The following is a 21351-nucleotide window of genomic DNA, read 5'->3' as shown; positions in this document are numbered from 1 at the left end:
CAGAATGAAAGGCTTTTATGGTGTTAACCATCATTTTTGTTGACGGGTAGAGAAGGGTGTATGTAAGAACAAAGTTAGCCCGAATCACTTTATCCTGGAGGATGACACCCAATATTCTGAAGGGATTATTGGATAGTGAAGCCAAAAAAGATGGCAAAAGGGAGGAAGCAAGAGAAGTAGATTAGAGACTTGGGACCTCTTCTAGAGTTTGGTATTGAACACCAACAATACTGTCAACCAGGTGGATATCTCTGTACCTTCAGCTAAGCTGCAGCAGCTCAGCTGAAGGCACCGAAGCTTTGCTGAGGTCTTGTTTCATGTGCCAGCTCTGCAATTTAATTGTTTTTCAAACAAACAAAAAACCTCTTGAAATAAGAACTTGTTACTGAAAAAGAAATAAAAAAATCCCTGACATGTTGGGAGTCCCTCCCAGCATACAGGGTCATTTTGTTACTTCTCTGTGACTGCCAGCCTTTCTCTTACAGTACCGAACAGTAACAATGCATGACGAAACGCAGCCGAGCAACACCCACAGGCCTAAAATGGCTTTACTTAAGCCCCCCCCCACAAGCCTGGGTTGATGTAGCTTCAGGACACACACATGTGGTGCTCAAGCATAACTTATAGGCTTATACGTCCTCTTACTGGCTACATCGGAATAAAGAGTGAATTTACGATAAGCCCAAGCCATGGAGATAGTGCAGTAGTGATGAACCCAGTTGTACTTTTATGGCAAGATTTTAAAGTCAAAACGTTTCTTCATATGCATGGAGAAGAATACCTGAACTTACTTGTAAAAACAGAAGTGCCTGACTATAGCAGTGTTGTAGACCACTTTTCATATGTGAGGGTGTAGGAAAATGTATTATTAGTTGGGAAGGGGGTGAGTCCTTCTCAAGTAGTAAGTCCAAAATCCTGTCAGGTCATAAAGCCAAGCACAATTAGTAAACCTGGGCTCAACCCCTGGTAGCTATGGCAAAGAGAAGACAAATTTAACTTAAGAAAAAGTGAAACAAGTACTCAGCACCAACAAGCAATTAATCAAATCAAATCAAAAATACTTTATTCGGTTTTGCAAAAGAAAACCATAAAAGCAGCGTTACAAAGATAAAAAAGTGACAGTTTTAAGACTCAAGTACATTAATGGTAAACATGTATTTAAAAAGAATCGTAAAATATTGGTATAAGCCTAGTAAGAGCCTGATACCCATACAGTTTAACTAAAAAGCTGAAATAAAATGTTACCATTTAAAACAGTGGCCACAGTATATAAAAATTAATTTGAAAAACTCTTCATCAATCGCAAAGCCGATTTTAAGAATCCAACCACAAATAAAGTACTTTCTGGTTTTAGCATTTGCAAAAAGCAGAGAGCTGGGGGAACCTGAATAAAGTTCATCTTTTTGAGAAGAGGCTTTAAAAAAAACCTTCTGGGGGCATCATAATGGCGGCAAAAAAACATAAAGTGTGTCAGATCCTTGGAGATGAATCATCGCAGCCACAGGGAGACAACACCTTGCCTCTATGGCTTCCCTTAGGAACGGCCAATAAGAGATGGTAATAATCAAGCCTGAACCTTGCTAATAGGTACCGCTCATGAGAAGAGAGGGGTCACGTTAGGTAAGGTTCCAGCGAGGGAACGGTTTTAAGTAGCATACATTTACGTACTCTTAAAACTTCCACCCGCACTACTTTTGGACGCCTCTCCCTCTATACAAGGTAAGGAGGTGGTGCTGCTCACATGTCCGGGGGTTATACATGTCCCCATCTATATTTAAGCCTACTGGATGATTCTCATCATAGTGTGACCCAGAACCTCTCACCTCTTTTCCGACTCTACATTTACGCCGTAAAACTTATATTGGAGCGAGGTTATTGTATTGTTTGCGACTCCACGTATCAAACACAATCCCCTCAAGATTTTGCAACGAAGAGCAATCGTCACGTTGCATAATACCAAGGGTGGACCCACTTTTTTCTGAAGACCATTATATGCCTACATGAGTTCTAGTGTTTCTACTACTGATTGAGCCCTGAAGAAGTTCCAACCTGGAACGAAACGCGTTGGCTGAGGCCTTTTAAGAATTTTTCAAACATAATAAAAAGGACCAATGTTCGAAAACTGAAGCGCTTTGGACTGATTTATAGTGCACCGTCTCTTTTCTGAAAAAGCATTTGCAATGCAATAGGTCTCGTATTCATGAGAGTTTGAACTATTGGCATTGTAAATGGCAATACCTTTATCATTAATTTTATTTATTTATGGGTTTTTTATAGCGCCTGAATCACCCTGGAGGGGTATCTCTGCGCTTTGAATGGGGCTGCTAGCGGGCTGATGAGAAATGTTAAAACAGGGTGGTCTTAAGACGTTTCCTGACGCGCAAATAGTCAGGGCATTGCCTCAGGTGTGTGGGATGCTGGTTCCAGTACAGGGGAGCAAAGCAGGAAAAAGATTTCCCACCTAGTCTTGTTTTCCTAACGCTTGGGACTAAGAGAAGTGATTTGTTGCCTGACCTAAGAGTCCTAGATGGGGCGTAAGGCTTGAGTGTCCTGGAAATGTAGAGAGCGCCTTTATTATGCAGGGTTTTATAGACAATGCAGCAGACCTTGAATTTGAAACGCTTGCGGATTGGAAGACAGTGGAGCTTGTGGAATAGGGGAAGGGAAGGGTTTTTGAACTGAGAATTTGTGACGAGTTGCGCAGCAGTATTCTGGACCACCTGCAACCTGCTGAAGGATGACTCATTTGCAGAGACCAGGACAGCATTGCAGTAATCGAGACGGCTCATAATCATGGTCTGAATGAGAGTTTTTCAGGTATAGTCTGGCACCAAAGGAAAGACTCGTCGTAGCAAGCCCAACACATAGAAGCAGATGATGACAGTGTGGGCAGCATGCTCCTTTAATGTTAAGGCATGATCTAGGCCCAAGTTTTTGACTAGGGCTTTAGTGTCAGGAGGAATGCCGAGAGCTGCCGGCCACCAATCTGTGGACCATAGAAGAGGGGCGTCTCCAAAAAGCATTATCTCTAACTTTCCTGCGTTAATTTGGAGAAAATTACTTTTCATCCAATCTGCAATAGCAGTCATTCCTTCAGAAAAGGTGGACAAAGCCAACAAGGAGGACTTATTGAAAGAAAAGAGGAGCTGGGTATCATCAGCATAAGATATGGGCAGGAAGCCACGGAACTTGAGGAGGTTGGCCAAGGTGGCAATGTAGATGGTGAACAATGTAGGGCTCAAACATGAGCCCTGAGGGATGTCTTGGTCAGTTCCATCGTCTTAAACCGAAAAGGTCCTAGGTTGATGGTCTGAGTGCGAAAGGACAGAAAGCTAGTCATCCACTGAAAAGGCAGGTCCAATCTCCTCCAGTCTCCAGAGCAAAATCTGGTGTGACACTGTGTTGATCGCGGCAGAGAGGTCCAACAGCACAAGGATAGTAGAGTGGCCACTGTCTAAGGGCATTTTGATGTTATCCGTGACCTCCAAAAGGGCAGACTCTGTATTGTAATTGGGCAAAAAAACAGATTGAGAGAGGTCCAAACAGCCATTATTTTCGACCTGGACGGATAGATGTTGATTGATATATTTTTCCAGGACTTTGCTTAGATGAGGTAATAGAGAAATGGCTCGGAGATTCGAGAGTTCTTTCATAGGGCCCTTAGGATTTTTCCGAATAGGGATGACCTGTGCCACCTTCCAAACCCGTGAAAGATGACCCTCTTTCATAGAGAGGTTAAGGATAGTGCCTACAGGTGAAGAGAGTTCGTTTGAAAGGGAGGAGGCTACTTTTGCTGGGATGACATCCAGGGGACAGGCAGATTTAACTGAACGAAGTAAGGCTGCTGCCACCTCAGTTGACATGGGAGGAAAGCTTTCAAGCAGTTGTGGGAGCTTTCAAGCAGTTGTGGGATAGCAGAAGCAGGTGGGTCGGAAGAGGGTGCAAGCAACTGTTGGCTCCAGGGGGGCGAGCGATCTTATCATAGATAAGGTCAATTTTCTGTGAGAAGTACTGGGCGAGGTCGTCACACAGGGCTTGTGAGGAGGTCTCAGGATTTTCGCAGGCAGGAAAATAATTACAAACCCTATCCGTGTAAAGGAACTATTCAGGCTAGACCTGAACCAGCGCCTTTTCTATTACAAATTGCAAGCGCAACTAAACAGTTTTTAATGTGCCTGGATAGTCTTGAGTAACACAATGAAAATATATATATATATATATATATTTTGTATTTATTATTATTTATTAACATGGCAATGAAGTAGATATAAGAAAAGACCTTGATCATCATCGACCAACGGAAGAAACCCTTCAGTAATCCTCTGTTACTACATTTGATGTCATTTCCCCTCCTACATCCCAGCCAATCAGAAGGCTCATTACCAAACAAGGTTCATTCATTTACGATTACTCACATAGTCCAAACCAGCTTCATTAGATATTCTGGTACATCTTGAACCCTTCTCCAGAACTGTGTCAGAGTACACGGTCATCAACATACAGTATGAAATAATAATTGCACCCTTCTTCGTTTATTTAATCCTGTTGGTCTTCTGAATATTGTCACACTGTAATAATTCTGGTGTTAAGTACGCACCGACTTTGTTTATGCTGCCATGTAAAGCCACCCCAGCACCCACAAGAACATACAGGTGCTAAGGCGAATACAAGTCCATGCACTGACATAAATAACCTGAGTAACTTAGTGATGTTTCTGTATTTTCTAAAACGAAAACAAACACGAGGTTGAGAAAATATCCCGTTCATTGTATTGTGACCTTGTGTTGTAACAAATGTAAAGTCCAGTTAAATGTACAGCCTTCTTATGTAATACAGTGTACGTTTTTATTTAGATCTTTGGTTAAACCACCACTAAATTGCCGATGGAAAAAAAAGTAAAGTAAATCACGCTGACTCATACTGCACATCACAACAGGAAGACTCCACAAATAGAACTGTGATACATACTATACTTAGAATAATTAATGCCTGTGCACTCTTTGCCCTACCTACTCTTATGCAGTTTTTCTCTGGAGCACAATGCACTTTCTAGTTTAAGTAACCAGACAAATTATGAAATCAATCAGTGTTATGAAAAATTCAGTTGCCACAATTTGTTTCTCAGAATAACTTCCTGCAAAACTACAAACAATCGCTGGCTCGAATTCCAACCTACTCAGAGGTCACAATTTCTTGGCGAGCCCATTTTCACTTGGAATCTAGCCAGAAGGGAAAAGTTACCGTGTCCAAGTCTGTATCTCTCAATCCAAAAATGTTCTGGGTAATATACATTTAGCATGAACTAGTTGGGCTTGGAAGCAGAAAAAACGGAGGAAAAAAATGATGTGATTCCTTATTTTCATTATTGTGTGGAACTATTCATGAATTTGTATACCAGCAGGTACCAACAGCTACCACCAATGAAAATCAAGAACGTAGATAAAATAATTCCAGAATTCCTATTCTGTGGCCTCTCAGCATTTACATATATTTTATGTACTTGTTATTGTTCTGGAGGAAATTCAACATGTTTGGTGGTGGGTCGTTACACCCATTAATTAGGGCCTACAATGCCAAGATTATACCGCTAATAACATATGGTGCCAGGACTGGATTTTCTTTACGAAGAAGTAATTAGATTTAGAAGGAGGGACCTCGTGCCACATGTTAGGATTAAGATTAAAAACTTTTACAGCCGTAGTTTGTTTAAAATAAACATGAGTACAATGTTGTGCAAAAGCACTTCAACATGTTCTAAACTAGCTTCTCTCAATCTGGTACTAGTATTGCAGCATAGATAAAAGTGTGTTGACCTTTTGATTTTAACCCCTTCCCTGCTGCCGACGGCCGTCGCGAGCACTACCTCGCTGGTGCTGCGAACGTCCAACAGTCGACGCAGGCCCGCCCACTCAGCGGAACCGCCGCACTGCCACGAAATAATGGCCGCGGCTAAGGTGTTAATAAAATTATATGTGGAGAATATACTTACAGGGCCTTTCGGACAACCCTTTTAATCCATTAGTATGTTACTGTGTCATTCACATTTTCCTGCTTTCCCTACAACATACAGCATTGGGCAGTGGTTCAGCCCACGACAGCCATTGGTTAAAATTCACTAGGAGTGATGGCATTTATCGTTTTCACAAGGAGCACATCCACATACAAAGTCCCTTGCACTTAAGGGAACTTCCCCTTAAGTGCAAGGGACTACAGTGACAATGCTCTAATCTTGAGACCCAAAAATATGTTTGCATTTAGTCGGTGTTTTTTTAGATTGATAGAGGCCCTACAGCCTCCCCAACAATCACATTTTGCAAATATCATGACAAAAAAAACAATCACTGACAAAGCCAAAAGGCAAACGGCTGGCTACCAACGCTGGACCTATTGGATTTACTAATACTTGTTAACTTATTGTAATAATTTAGGCAAGTAAATTTGGAATGGCATTTTATTCATGAACTGTGTTTTTTTTAACTATACAGGTATATAAGGTTAGCTGTAAAAGTTAATAAACTTTTCTTCAACCGCTATTTTTTAACCATGAAGGTTCATATGGTTATTTGTACACTTCAATAAACTATTTTTCAACTACTTACTGCCGTTCTGGAGGTGCATGAATTAAACCAGGTGTATATTCAAGGATTTTTGTAAAAGGCACGTTGCATTTTTTTTTATTACTGAGCAAAGTGCTCACAAATGATCTAGCAATATCTTGACACAAATAAAGGTAATTCCCTGCTTCTAAAAAGAAGTGCCCTGTTGTTTAACGGTATCATCCAACCCTCTGCACTTTGTATGGCTGGGATTTATCCATGCATTTTTAGCACCCGGATTTTCGGGGGATATGTGGGGTGGAGGAGGAGGCTTACAGAAGTAATTAGGGAGACTCTAAGACAAAAGAAAAGGTGAAGTACTGTGTCGCAAAAGGGGGCATTGCCTTCACAAAAGACAACAAATGTAAAACCGGAAGTAGCACAAAGAGCTCTTCCAGTCGCAGTCAGGTGACCAAAGGATTTGTTATGGACAGAACATTCTAGAGCGTGCCTGCCAAGGAATTAATTTAAAGAGGTCAAAGCTCCTAGGAACTAGCACGTGTTCTGTAATAATATTGTTTCACTTATTACATATTTCTGCACGGATCATTCTTCAAGCTACAGAAAATAAACACAAATTCATGTATAGGTGATGTATGACAAAATGTAGGGTTCAATTATTTTTTTGGCCACTTCATATTCACTGGAGTTAAGATAATTGGTTTCTTGTCTTAGCTTTTCTCTGCCTAGGCTACGGAAGGTTACTCAGGGAAGCTTCTAAATTTCACACTGAATGCAACAATGCTTGAGTTGCTGAGCTGCCTGCCCCTGTGCTTCTTTAGATGTTATGTGTATGATGATACTAAAACTGCCTGATGGAAACCCCTGAAGTCAACACTACTAATATCCCAATGAAATGCCAAAATATCTTCAAAATGGCTCCTCTGTTCTGTGTATTTATCTCAATCAATAACCTCAATTAGTTCGATGTATGGATTTAATCCCTCACTCAACTGAACAGCAGAACCCTCACACTTCTCAAGTATTTATTTTTCATAGAAATAAAAAATTTTCTTTAATTTTCTCCATCTCCAGATAATGAGCATGTGTTAGAAAAGGCACCCACAGGTTTTTATAATTAGTGATATCGCTCTGCAGTTTAATGATCATTGATACACAACGTGCCTAACAACCATAATCGATACAAAACGTAACTACCAACCATTGTGTTACTTAACTTTACAAATAAAGTACGAGTATATTTCATTTTTGTTTGGTGGTTGCCATTTTTGGAACAAACCTGCATACAAGAATAAAATCTCTGAAACTGAATTGGCCTTTGTATATCTTTTTCTAAACGTATTGTTTGTCAAAGGTTAGGCTTCCAAGTCCCAACGAACCAGAATACACTTTCCTTTAACTGGACTATGCCTGTGAAATCTAATGTCTTTCAGAATTTCCTGAGGAGTATGGACCACCGGGAAGGTTCATCCATAAGACAGAGGCCAATGTTCTCTTAGAATTTATCAACAGACCACTAGCACTGGTCATGGTGGGTTGTATCTCCCCCCTTCCACTCACTAACAGCTGTACCAACCTCTGATCTAGTAAAGCTGGTTAAAGAGTGCATTTATAAGACAGGGAGGGCAGAGCCATGATGAATTTCTTAGGAAGTGTGATGTGTGGGCCTCGTAGTCCCAAAGTAAATCCCTTGAGATTCTGGAACTGCAACACTGCTGCAAAAGGGGATGCATTTAAACAAAAAAGGACTGATTCCTTTGGGGCTTTCCCTTCTGATGAAGGCAGTCTGTATCCACAAACCTTGAAGTAGTACTTGCTGGAACAGTAAGCAGAAGAGGTGTTCTTACCGCTGGTTGTGCCTTTTAGATAGCTGGACATTTGTACGAAACTAAATGAGCCCAGCTTACGCAATCCTTTCACGTGGGTCTTAATAACTGCAAATTAGTTAGAATTTCTCAACGGGGTTAGGTAAATCCTCTATGACATAGAAGCACCAAAGTGTTGACCCATCTGCTCCACGTGGACTGTGCAAATTGGTAGGTGGGTTAGCGGTTAGGAGGCTATGTCTGGGAAATACGTGATTCCCTGAGCCTTTCCAGTGATAAAAGACAGTGGCTCCAATTATAAAAAGGCCAATGTGTTAAAATAAACCATGTTTTGCCATTATGAAGGTTTGATTGGCAAGCTTCCAATGAATGTATATGCATCAATATATCTTAGAGGATGGCTCCAGGTTGTGTGCTTGTGGAATATAACTACTACAGCAGACACTGGGGGATGGAGTATAACTACTACTGCAGACACTGGAGGGTGGAGTATAACTTCTACTGCAGACACTGGAGGGTGGAGTATAACTACTACAGCAGACACTGGGGGGCTCCTGGAGTATAACTACTATTGCAGACACTGGAGGCTGGAGTATAACTACTACAGCAGACACTGGGAGATGGAGTATAACTACTACTACTGCAGACACTGGAGGATGGAGTATAACTACTACAGCAGACACTGGGGGATGGAGTATAACTACTACTTCAGACACTGGAGGATGGCGTATAACTACTACAGCAGACACTAGGGGATGGAGTGTAACTACTACAGCAGACACTGGGGGATGGAGTATAACTACTACTGCAGACACTGGAGGGTGGAGTATAACTACTACAGCGGACACTGGGGGATGGAGTATAACTACTACAGCAGACACTGGGGGATGGAGTATAACTACTACAGCAGACACTTGTGATAGGAGGGCCTGAGACATGAGTACAATGTGACAGACACTGAACTAAAAATAGATCTTTATTCCTGATATAAAACAACAGGGCAAAATACTCTTACCTTCTCTAGAGCATCTCTGTCAGACAAATCTTGCACAGCTAACAACTTGATACTATATGAGAGAAAACACAAAATCACACTCTTTAATTTCGGGAAAATAAATACAAAAAACATTTATTGTAATGACTTTGCATCCTCTACCTCCATTTGGCACAAAACTGTTTTTCATTTCACCATTTACAATTCTTGTAACGAGTTCAGCAGAGAGTAAGGCTTTGGAAACCAATGTTTAGTTATCTCATTAAAAGTATCCACCTCACCCTGCCATGAACAGTAACTGCCAAATACTTCTCTGCTTTTTAGGTCTCGCCTGTCGATGCGCATGCGCATCGAGCAAGCGAGACTATGGTGGCTTATCCACTCTTGAACCAACTTGCAAGGAATCGTGGCGATTCCTTGCAGTGCCCGTGACTTTTAAGCTCAATGCGCATGCGCATTGAGCTTAAAAGCGCGTGCACATGCCCCCAGCCGCCTGCCTTGCCTACTCTCCCAGCTGGTGCCGCTCCACCCCCTGCGGCATCAAAGGCTTTCACGGCCGACCGGCCATGCTTTCAGTTTCACGACCGGCCGGCCGTGTGAAGTGCATTTCAAAGCCCGCTCTCCCTGCTCCGCCCCCTGCTCCGGCCGAGACGCATTTCTCCTCCCTCCTCCCCCCTCCCCATGCACCCTCATGTAATGTCTTTCGAATATTTGCATACTATGGAAAATATAGGGCACCCAGCCGCAACATTTTCAATACCGTTTTGTTTACATGAAGTGCTGAGCTAATTTCCCTACTTTAGTCATTCAGCTGCTTTGCACCTTAGCTTTTAATAGTTCCTAAGTCAAGAATTGGCAATGAATAGTATCACCACTTTCTGCAGCTGTCCATACAATTCCTATATTTTTGAATGTTACAATTTGTAACCACTGTGCCTCGCTGTTGCAGCCTCTCATAATTAGTTCTAGTTTGCCACCTTGTGCTCCAGACATCGTACACACCCCATCGTACTTCGTCATCTTCCTTTCCCCCTCGTGACTACCTTCCCATCAATCGTGCTTTTCATCATCCCTGGCTGCTCCCCAGCTCTCATCCGTGCTTGCCCAGCCCTTTAGTCATAAGCTGGTATCATTATTGCCCATCCTCCGATTTTCCACTCTTCTCACTGACTGATGCCATCCATTACCCTGCTCCTCCAACTTCTATGACTTTCTATAATTTAAGAATTAATCTTCGAATCTGCCTTTTCCGTTAGCAATTTTTTGACATTTCTGTCACCACGAACCTATTTTATTAGCTTGATAATCACTTGCAGATTTCCATTCATGAAAATAAAAAAGTCGTTCAGTATATCTACTTCTTACCGTAAAACATGTTCACCATCGCAATATTTACATTTGCAATGAGTAATAACTGTTGTTACTCAATAAGAGTAAACCTGTTGCCATCGTGTCCAAAATTGATATTTAACAAATGAATGTCCTAGAAATTAATATTTGCTGTACCTTTACATAACCATTTGCGACCACATGAACCTCGAATTTGCGGTCTTCATGTAATGTCTTTCGAATATTTGCATACTATGGAAAATATAGGGCTCACCCTCACTCACCCTCAACCCCTCAGCCTCACCCTCACCCTCACTCACCCTCAACACCTCACCCTCACTCACCCTCAACCCCTCAGCCACACTCACCCTCACTCACCCTCAACCCCTCACCCTCACTCACCCTCAAACCCTCACCCTCCCTCACCCTCAACCCTCACCCTCGACCCCTCCCCCTCAACCCCTCACCCTCACTCAGCCTCACTCACCCTCAACACCTCACCCTCACTCACCCTCAACACCTCACCCTCACTCACCCTGACCCTCACCCTCAACTATTGGCATTGTAAATAACAAAGCTATTAATTCGCTATTTTCAAAACAAGCACATAAATAAAAAATGTGTCCTTTACAATACCAATAGCTCAAACTTTCCTAATGCAAGACCTATTGCATTGCTGTGCTTCCCTCCCCTGCTGCACTCTCCTGCTCTCTAGAGATGTGGCCTAACGACAAGAGCTGCCATCTAAGTCACGTAAGTACAAAACATGTTGCATTCCAAATGCTATAGGTGTCACATTCGCAAAAGTTATAACTATTGGCATTGTAAATGACAAAGCCATCAATTTAGCAATTTTAAAAACCAACAAATAAATAACATATGTCATTTACAATACCAATAACTCCAACTTTTCTAATGCGAGACCTATTGCATTTCCAATGCTTGTTCTAGGACAGCATTTGTATCAAGTGCGTTTCTGGAAATGACACAATGTGACGCCAGTCAGGCTGAAGTTCCTAAAAGTCACTTTAAACCTAAACACAGAGGTTTCAACATCCTTCCATCTGCTCAGGCACTACGGACCCCGTCATGGGTCTCGAAAGGCCATACAGAACACAGGCCCTACTGGAAGTTGTAGATTTGCTCACAGGACAGGAAGGGCTGAGAAAACCGCGCCCCACCAGCCCTGAGAGCAGCCCAGAGGGTGAGGCATCATATGTTACATCAAAACACATGGGGGGTCATTATAATGGAGGACGGACCTGCGTCCCTCCGCCACCCCAGAGGCGGAGGGACGGTCCGCAGGGGCAGCAGCGGTCCCTCTGTGCGAATTAGGATGTGACCGCCACCCTGGCGGTCACATCCTGTATTTTTAACATTGCGGCGGGTGCTGCTTAACCACATCGCTGCTGTGGTTATTTTTCCCCTGTGCTGGAAATTGTACTTAGGCTATATTCATGACGAGCTCAGCTCGTCATCAGCACAGCTCAACTGTGCCTCATGACGAGCTGAGCTCGTCATGAGCATGGAAGGGGTTAAAGCAGCACCCGCCCCAATGTTAAAACTGCATGCAGTGCATTTGCATAAAGAAAGCGGCAGGCACCGCGCGGTGCCTGCCGCTATGTGCAAGCAAATGCAGGGGGGTATCATAGGTACCCCCCATGTGCACCCCCACCCCCCTTAACCCCTGGGGGCCCGCAACGGCCCCCAAAGAAAAGACCGTATGCCTTTCCACAGCGGAAATGCCGCCGTGGAAAGGCATAGGACCGCCGCCATCCTAATATGCCTGGCGGTGTCTGATAGACACCGCCAGCCATGTTAGAGCTTTTCCACAGCGGTCGGAAGGCGACCGCAGCGGAAAAGCTGCGGACTGAAAAAATATCCCCCAGCCATCCTAATCTGGCGGGCGGTCGTTTTCCAGTCCGCAGCGGTTAATCTGCATCCTCCGGGCCAGCGGTGGCTTCCGCCGGCCCGGAGGATGCGGATTATCAGCAATCATAATCGGCCCCATGGTTTGCAGGTGTAGGGAAATAGTACCCCTAGGGGCTGTGGCATGTTGAAATATTTCACAAATTACTCTGTAGAAATGCCTTCAAAACTAATGGCTTTTTTGTCAATGTATTTGAAAATGTCAGTAGTAAAGTTGCAAGGGGGCATACCCCTGTGGAGGGTGGGGCTCACTCACTGCGATAGGAGTCGGGTATTCAATCGTTTTTCAGAGCTGCTTTTAGGGTTGAATCAAGCCCCTCCCTGCGTTGCCTACACAAGTCATGGTTTTTCAAGGCTTGAAAGCATGGTATGCAAAAAAACAATTTCTAACAGACTAACAAAAACGTGTTTTCCCAGGATCAATCCCCAATGCCCCCCAACCCTCCTCTCCCAGTCACTCTTGATGAAACAGAATCGCTGGCATGCTATAAAACAGGAACACAAGAAGAAAAGTTAATATTTACTAGATCTACAGCAAATAGAGTGGAATACTATCAGGACGTAATACTTTGCATGTTGCATGCCAACTATATGTAAAACGTGCAAAACCAAAGAACAGACGAAAGAAGGAAGAAGGGAAGGAAAGATATAGGTGCCCAGGTGAGATTTGAGCCCCAAGGCATTGTGGATCCTAGTAGAACATTCTACACTATCCAAAGTCCAAACACCAGGAGGCGCCAGAGTTCATGTCCTCATGTATGAGGGCATCCTTCTTTCTTAGTTTGTCACTGTAGCCCCTGCCCAACCTCTGCATAAACTGGGGAAATATATAGGCCATTTCCTTAGTAAACCAACTCTCTTTCTAAACCAACTCTGACCTCATGCCATTAATTACCCTTCCATTATGAATAATTACCTGCAGCAAGGTTTTAAACTAGTTTCCAGCCCATTCCTGCTTATACAATGTCCCTATGTTGCCTACATCCGGTGTTATATGTGCCTCCCTATGCAAGCTGTTAAGTATAAATTACTATTGTAGGTCGTTCATCTCCTGATTTATTCCGCTTTTCAATCTTGCAAGCAAAGCAACTTTTGGGAATCAGTCACAGAATGTCAGCGTGGAGGGAGGGGTAAGGTCCTGCTTGTACCTACTTGTTAACTCCTTGCTTTAAGAGTGTACAGGCACATGCCAACCTCTACGTGTTTTTCACACTAACGGCCTCATTTACAAGCTCATTGCGCCACCGTTGGGTCACTTTTTTTGATGCACCGGCAGCACAATGGCGTGCCCATATTTACAAGGCCACGTAATCACCCTGCGTGACTTTTCATGGCCTTGTAAATATGGGCTCCTTTCACGCATTACTCCGTGTGAAAGGGGCGTTCCATGGGTGTTGCTGTGGGTGTTCCCAAAAGCAACATGTCAACATCCATAGAACCTGACACATTCCCAGATTTACGTTTTGTAAACCTGGGAATGTGTTAGAATCCTACACCTCCCCGGGGGAGGCGTAGCATTGACGTAACAAGAACTACTTTAATTTCTCCTAATTTTTTCCTCCTTCTATGCGGGGGTCATTCTGCAGCACACATAGAAAGATGAAAATGCCATTAATGATTGTTTTTGTGCAGCAAGGTGTGCCTTACTGCACAAAAACAGTCATCCTGCAATGCAGGCACCCTTGCAAAATGATTCCAAGGTGCCTGCGCTAGAGCATGGCAGCCAATTGTGTGCCAGCGCAGGGGTAAGCAAACGGATGCGTCATATTGCTGTTAATACGAAGCATCCATGTGCTTTGAAAATGATGCAGATCGGTGCCGCTAAATGGCTTGCAGCACACGTAGAAAGATGAAAATGCCATTAATTCTTGTTTTTGTGCAGCAAGGTGTGGCCTTCTGCACACAAACATCAGTCCTGTGATGCAGGCACTCTTGCAAAATAATTCCAAGGTGCCTGCGCTGGCGCATGGCAGCTAATTGTGTGCCAGCGCAGGGGAAAGCACACAATTGCTGTTAGAAGTACAACACATCTCTGTGCTTTGAAAATGACGCACATTGGTGCAGCTAAATGGCTTGCTGCACCAGGGTGCGTCATTTTCTTGTAAATTGTGTGTGACATGCTAAGTGTATGTAACATGCTGTGTCACATTTACATCAGACATCTCTTCACTGATAACTTTTAGTGTGCTAGCACACTGAAAAATACAGTATTTGAGCTGAAGGAATAGGGCTTTATGCAGAAGGTGACGTTACACATCAAGTGTTCTGCACCCAGAAATGTGTGGGTCCCTTTCTATGCATCTTGGTACAATGCACAGCGATGAAAGCATGGCACATTGATTCTCTTATGCACATAAGAGGCGGCGCACAGTGCTATAAATGTGCACTTCTTAGCAGTAAACGGGCCCTATAGGACACAGGGCACCAGCACTCTCTCCGTTTCAAGCACTGACGGTGCAGCAATTTAATCACAATATCCAGGAATGTGACTGCAGGCCACCTCAGGTACGTGTACAACTCGCCACCATCCAAATGCCACTACCAGCCTGTGTTGAGCCTACAGGTCTTCGGACATATTAGTGTAACCTACATCCTTGATTTTTCCTCCATGATTTATTCTCCAACTTAGCAACCTTGAAAACACAGTTTATTTCCACGCATCGTGCAGAGGCCTGACCTCCTGCAGATTTATGGGCGCTGGAAATGCTGGCTCAGAGTAAAGCGTTGCTGCTGCTGATGCAGGAGTCTGGATGACACGGTGTGATGCACGAGCCTAGGGCGCGTCGGCAGTGGACCAGCGCATGCGCATCGCGCGCCGAAATTGTCTTTAATCTACTCGCCTTCTTCACACTCGAAGTGTGGCAACTAACAAACTGTGCGCCGGGAAATGTCACCACCACGAAGAATAACGCGTCCAGTAGGAAAGAGAGGCCGCTTTTTAAGATAAATCACACTAGGAAGTGGGTTCTTTATTCTAAATACAAATACAACATGGAGCTTCAGCGTTTAACGTGTTCCTGACAACATTTCACCAAAAACTCTGTTGCTTGCAGAAAAGATTTCTCTTCATGAAACTGGAGTATTTAATTAGTGAAGGTAAAAGGCAGAATGTCTTTCGGGCCCAGGAAATCTCCTTCATTGGAGATAATTTGTTGATGATTAAAATTCACTGAAGATGCAGCGTTTCATTTAACACAGACACAATAAAAAATTCTACAGGTCTCTCTAACAAGAGCTAGACGTATAATTATTGTATGTATAGTTAATATAACGTCTGCTTTGAATTCCACCAATATCCAGTGATTGTATTTTAGTTGCATTTATACAGCGCTTCAAACCCTTGACTAGACATCAAAGCGGATCAGCGGATGCTAGGGATGGCGCCGCATGTGCTGTGATGGGTGGAAGGGTGCCGAATTACAATGTCATCTCTGTGTGAAGAGTTCTGGTGTGATGCACACAGTGTTTGGTGGTCTAATCCATCAGTAGCAGATTGACCATCCATAGCCACCAATCACTGCTCTTGCTGGCTTCCAGGCACTTGGTCTTCAACAATAGGACCAATCCCATGACTCCACACTAAAACAAAGGGCCCAGCAGTGCTGATGACCGAGGAAGTGGGGCAGGCATCCTGGCCATGGAAGCTATCATTAGTTCTACAAGGTCAGCTGGTAAGGGTTTGTTTATACCCCAAAGAATGTTCACGGAACTCTTCCGAAGTTTGGTCGTAATAGGAAAAATCTACTAATTTGTTTCGTGTGAGTTTATGGCCAAAACCATATTTTCGGATTGGGGCCATCCTCCGACATTTGAGGCAGCAAGAGATGAAGCGAGTCCCAAAGGATTTACTTTCCTGCTCTCCTAACTACAAGTTCATGTCCCATTTGTACCTCAAATATGGCACGGAGAAAACACACGGGAGAACACGTCTCCCCACTCATTCACGTCTCTGGCGAGGGGGGCGCTGAACAGCACAAAGACTTCACTTAGTCCCTACCAGTGGGTATATAATTCAGTTTGCCTGGGAAAAAGTTACCTTTCCTTTAGAAGGGTACACACTGACCTTATGGGATCTTTGTCTCCCCAGTTCACTAAACATTATGGAGATGCTAAACAAAATCATACAAATGAATTTTACAACAATTCCCAACAGAACTTGTTTCATCACACAACGATCCCTGTACCAGTTTTGACACAAGTCCCCAGCCTGTATGTTTTTATACGTATATCTTTAGGCCAGCGCAAACGCTTCCCCTCAATGGTGGCAAATCAGCTCATAGGCCTGGGCGGTGAACTCCACTCCGTTTGCAGAGTTTTCTACACTCCACGATCCGCGGAGCTTTCAGAGTGCAGGAAACTCCGCTCCGCGGAGTGCAGCAGAGTTTTTTCCCTACTTGCACTCAGCGCGAGCTGACGCTCAGGTAGAATTTCTACTTGAGGGGCACTGCACTGCGCCACTTGAGGAACTCAGCAGATTTTTTTTATCCTTAGGCCTTCATCAGGTGTTTTTTACACTGAAACACATAGGGTTATGACAAAGAGGAACATGCACACCCCTTAGTTGGCCTGCCCACTGAACCGCTTTATACTTCCAGATCACTAATGCAAGGGAGCCTCTGCCAGGACCTCATGCCTTCCAGTAAACAGCATATAGGCCTGGTAAATCTGCAGTGGGATCCACAGTCACTTGAGTTGCCCGCAGGATTTTAAGTGGGTTGAAAGGCTGGGTGGTCTCTCAAAGGTAAGCTAAAAATCTGTGCTCAGCATAGTGTGTCGCCCGACTGGTATTTTGCTGTTTCTCGCATTGCATTCACATATATGATACAACAAGTAACATAATAACTGCAACAACCCAGGGCTATTGGCTTTGTCAATGGTTGTTAGATGCATAAAATAAATAAGCAACAGCTATGGCTTCGTTGTATATAATATTGAAAATGCTTCAGTTCTGAATTGATGAGACTGAGAAAGAACTGAAACGAGTCTCTTTGAAGTTTCATCACAGGCTTTAAGCAGTGGTACTACTGCAGAGTTAAGAAATTTTTTTTTCTCACCCTGAGGGTGATGGGAAAAATAGAGAGCCTGATAGGGACCCGTCCTAGCACCTGTTTTTAAGTACTGCCAGTGCATGGTTATCCGTCCAGCAGCAGCCTTATTCTGTACTATCAACTTACATGTACCTTATGTCATCTGAGAACTAATAACACTCTACACACTGAATACAGAGAGCAGATTCAACTCATTACCACTCCCATGTCCCACTTCAACCCCTGTAGCTCCTACTGCCTGCGCACGCATGTGAACTTGTGAATGCACCTCATACCGGTACTCCTGCCTGCGCATCCAGGATGATTTAGAATAGCCCCCCATGCAGCCACTCCTGCCTGCTCTGCTGCCCAGGTTGACTAGAAATGCTCCCCCATGTAGCTACTCTTGCCTGCGCACGTACATTGCTTTGGAAATGCAGTGCTCGCATGTTAACTTGAAAATGCCCCCTCAAGCTCTGCCCTCTGTAGAAGGTAATTCCGCACAGTACACACTCGCTTCCACTCAGAGGCAGCTGTTTAGCATTCACCTCCCAACAGCCAACTGCATTGTGCAACTTTTAAGAACTGCTGCGAAGACTGCTCATTTCAAACAAAGCGCTGCACTAAAATTGTTTCACTGGCTTGGATTTTAAAAGCTCCTGTTTAAAGAAATCCCAATTTGCAGTTTCTCTCTAAAAGCCAGTCGTGCAATATAGCGAGCCCAAACCACCTACAGGGGGTTGGGGGGGATCTCCCCCGTGAAAATTTTTAAAAAAAGAGTGGGCAAATTGTGCATTTTCAACCAAATTTGAGAAAGCAGGAAGGTTAATAAAGCAATTGTGAATCTGTTCTAACAAAGATAGTGACTGGCAAAACTGTCCATGTAGGGGTGCAGTAGACGCTGCTTTGGTGGGTGAAGCTGTGCGGTGTCCAAATAACAGAGAAGGGCAAAGCTGCCCAGGGGGCCAACAGCATAGGAGTGGAGGATGAGCAGCACAGGGGGTCACAAGCTGCTGATGGGGGTGAGCAGAAAAGGGGCTCAAAGCTGTCCTGGGGACCTGGCAAGCCTGTGGCTTCAAGGACAATGGCAAACTGCCACGAGTCACGGACCTCCGGTGTCAAAACTGTATAGGAGTTTCAAAGTGTCGCAAGACCATAGACGTTTATCGGGGCCAACGCTGCCTAGGGGTACACAGCTTCCCTGAGGTACAGAAAGGCTCGAGCCGCTTATAGGTCCAGATCGGCAAAGTCCTCCCAAGAGGTAGGTTTCTTTCTACCCATCAGTTCATGTTCTCCAGAGTACTAAAGTAGACAGTAGTACAAAGCTGCAGACTGTCCCACACTGCCACACCCCGTGAAATGCCGGGGGAAAGCAACCCCGAATTCTTTTGACTTGTAGCGCATACGCACACCACTGTTGCATAGAGCGCTTTATTTTAAGCGCGATCCCGTGCGCATAGGTCCCAGCACCCGGGCAAGGCTGCGCAGGGGACTCAGGAGAGGGTCGGCTGGAGGGGCTCAAAGTGTGCTTTTGTCAAACACGAGGAACACCCCACAGCCGAGATTTTTTTTAATATGATTAGTCTGATTAACTCACTCGGCTGTTAAAGCAATGCACCGAGCACTTCACATTTGCGACATGGATGGAAGAAAAATGCACAATTAATGGTAGCTCCGAGGCTTCCACCCGTGCAGATGTTGTGTGAATGCAATGTGCTACTTAGAACGGTATCTGCGCGTGTTATTTATCGAAGAAGATACCGTTTTAGAGAGCATATTTAATAACTTGTTAAAAAAAATTACAGAGCTTTTCGCCGTTAGGTCGTTTTGGCAACTTCTATGGTACGGTCACTGATATCTATAGGGGGCACAGGTTGACGAAATATTGAATCTAGCAAAGAAGGCTTTTTATCAACACCACATAAGGCATGTGTACAATAATCACTGGAATGAATTACTTTCTCGAGGCTTGGGTTGAAAAAGTGTCATATGCAATTAAGCATTTTTTCAGTTTCTGAAAGACTCTTTCATATTCCATACTTCCTCTCTCCCTCCAATGCTCCATCTTCCTTCCTTCCTTCCTTCCTTCATTTCTTTCTTTCTTTCTTTTCTTCCTGAGTTTCTTTCTTAAATATATAACTATGTGTGTTTGTCATTTCATAATTTATATTATCTTTATCAATCAAGCTATGTATATTTTCATATATGCACATATATAGGGTTACCAAATATGTGTGTGTGCGTGCATGTCATTGCATCATGTCATTATGCATCCCAGGAAAAGAGAGCATATATTCCCTGTTCCGTGGCTGTGTTTGCTTCCCTGCCCCCTGGCTGTGTTTGCTTCCCTGCCCCCTGGCTGTGCTTGCTTCCCTGCCCCCTAGCTGTGCTTGCTTCCCTGCCCCCTGGCTGTGCTTGCTTCCCTGGCTGTGCTTGCTTCCATGCCCCCTGGCTGGGCTTGCTCCCCTTGCTGTGCTTGCTTCCCTGCCCCCTCGCTGTGCTTGCTTCCCTGCCCCCTGGCTGTGCTTGCTTCCCTGCCCCCTGGCTGTGCTTGCTTCCCTGCCCCCTCGCTGTGCTTGCTTCCCTGCCCCCCTGGCTGTGCTCGCTTCCCTGCCCCCTGGCTGTGCTCGCTTCCCTGCCCCCTGGCTGTGTTTGCTCCCCTAGCTGTGCTTGCTCCCCTGCCCCCTGGCTGTGCTTGCTCCCCTGCCCCCTGGCTGTGCTTGCTCCCCTGCCCCCTGGCTGTGCATGCTCCCCTGGCTGTGCTTGCTTCCCTGCCACCTGGCTGTGCTTGCTTCCCTGTCCCCTGGCTGTGCTTGCTTCCCTGCCCCCTGGCTGTGCTTGCATCCCTGCCCCCTGGCTGTGCTTGCTTCCCTGCCCCCCTGGCTGTGCTTGCTCCCCTAGCCGTGCTTGCTTCCCTGCCCCCTGGCTGTGCTTGCTTCCCTGCCACCTGGCTGTGCTTGCTTCCCTGCCCCCTGGTTGTGCTTGCATCCCTGCCCCCTGGCTGTGCTTGCATCCCTGCCCCCTGGCTGTGCTTGCTTCCCTGCCCCCTGGCTGTGCTTGCTTCCCTGCCCCCTGGCTGTGCTTGCTTCCCTGCCCCCTGGCTGGGCTTGCTCCCCTTGCTGTGCTTGCTTCCCTGTCCCCCTGGCTGTGCTTGCTTCCATGCCCCCCTGGCTGTGCTTGCTTCCCTGCCCCCCTGGCTGTGCTTGCTCCCCTCGCTGTTCTTGCTTCCCTGCCCCCTGGCTGTGCTTGCTTCCCTGCCCCCTCGCTGTGCTTGCTTCCCTGCCCCCCTGGCTGTGCTTGCTCCCCTAGCTGTGCTTGCTTCCCTGCCCCCTGGCTGTGCCTGCTCCCCTGCCTCCTGGCTGTGCTTGCTCCCCTGCCCCCTGGCTGTGCTTGCTCCCCTGCCCTCTGGCTGTGCTTGCTCCCCTGCTCCCTGGCTGTGCTTGCTCCCCTGTACCCTGGTTCCCCTGCCCCCTCGCTGCGCATGCTTCCCTGCCCCCTCGCTGCGCTTGCTTCCATGCCCCCTCACTGTGCTTGCTTCCCTGCACCCTCGCTGTGCTTGCTTTCCTGCACCCTCGCTGTGCTTGCTTCCCTGCACCCTCCCTGTGCTTGCTTCCCTGCACCCTCGCTGTGCTTGCTTCCCTGCCCCCTGGCTGTGCTTGCTCCCCTGCCCCCCGGCTGTGCTTGCTCCC

At 45.3% G+C, this 21351-nt stretch overlaps 1 protein-coding gene across 1 annotated transcript in view; it reads right to left on the bottom strand.

Moving 5' to 3' along the window:
- EEPD1 (endonuclease/exonuclease/phosphatase family domain containing 1) overlaps nt 1-21351 on the bottom strand; it is a 311463-nt gene that overhangs the window by 141640 nt on the left and 148472 nt on the right. Inside the window, exon 2 of the mRNA XM_086964827.1 lies at nt 9399-9450. Within this exon, the coding sequence (XP_086820953.1) occupies nt 9399-9450 (52 nt within the window). The remainder of the gene's footprint in view (nt 1-9398; nt 9451-21351) is intronic.

Source organism: Lissotriton vulgaris, chromosome 4_1, assembly GCF_964263255.1.
Source record: "Lissotriton vulgaris chromosome 4_1, aLisVul1.2, whole genome shotgun sequence".
NCBI lineage: Eukaryota > Metazoa > Chordata > Amphibia > Caudata > Salamandridae > Lissotriton > Lissotriton vulgaris.
Note: the sequence above shows the minus strand (reverse complement) of the source record. Positions and strands in the feature narration are given on the sequence as shown.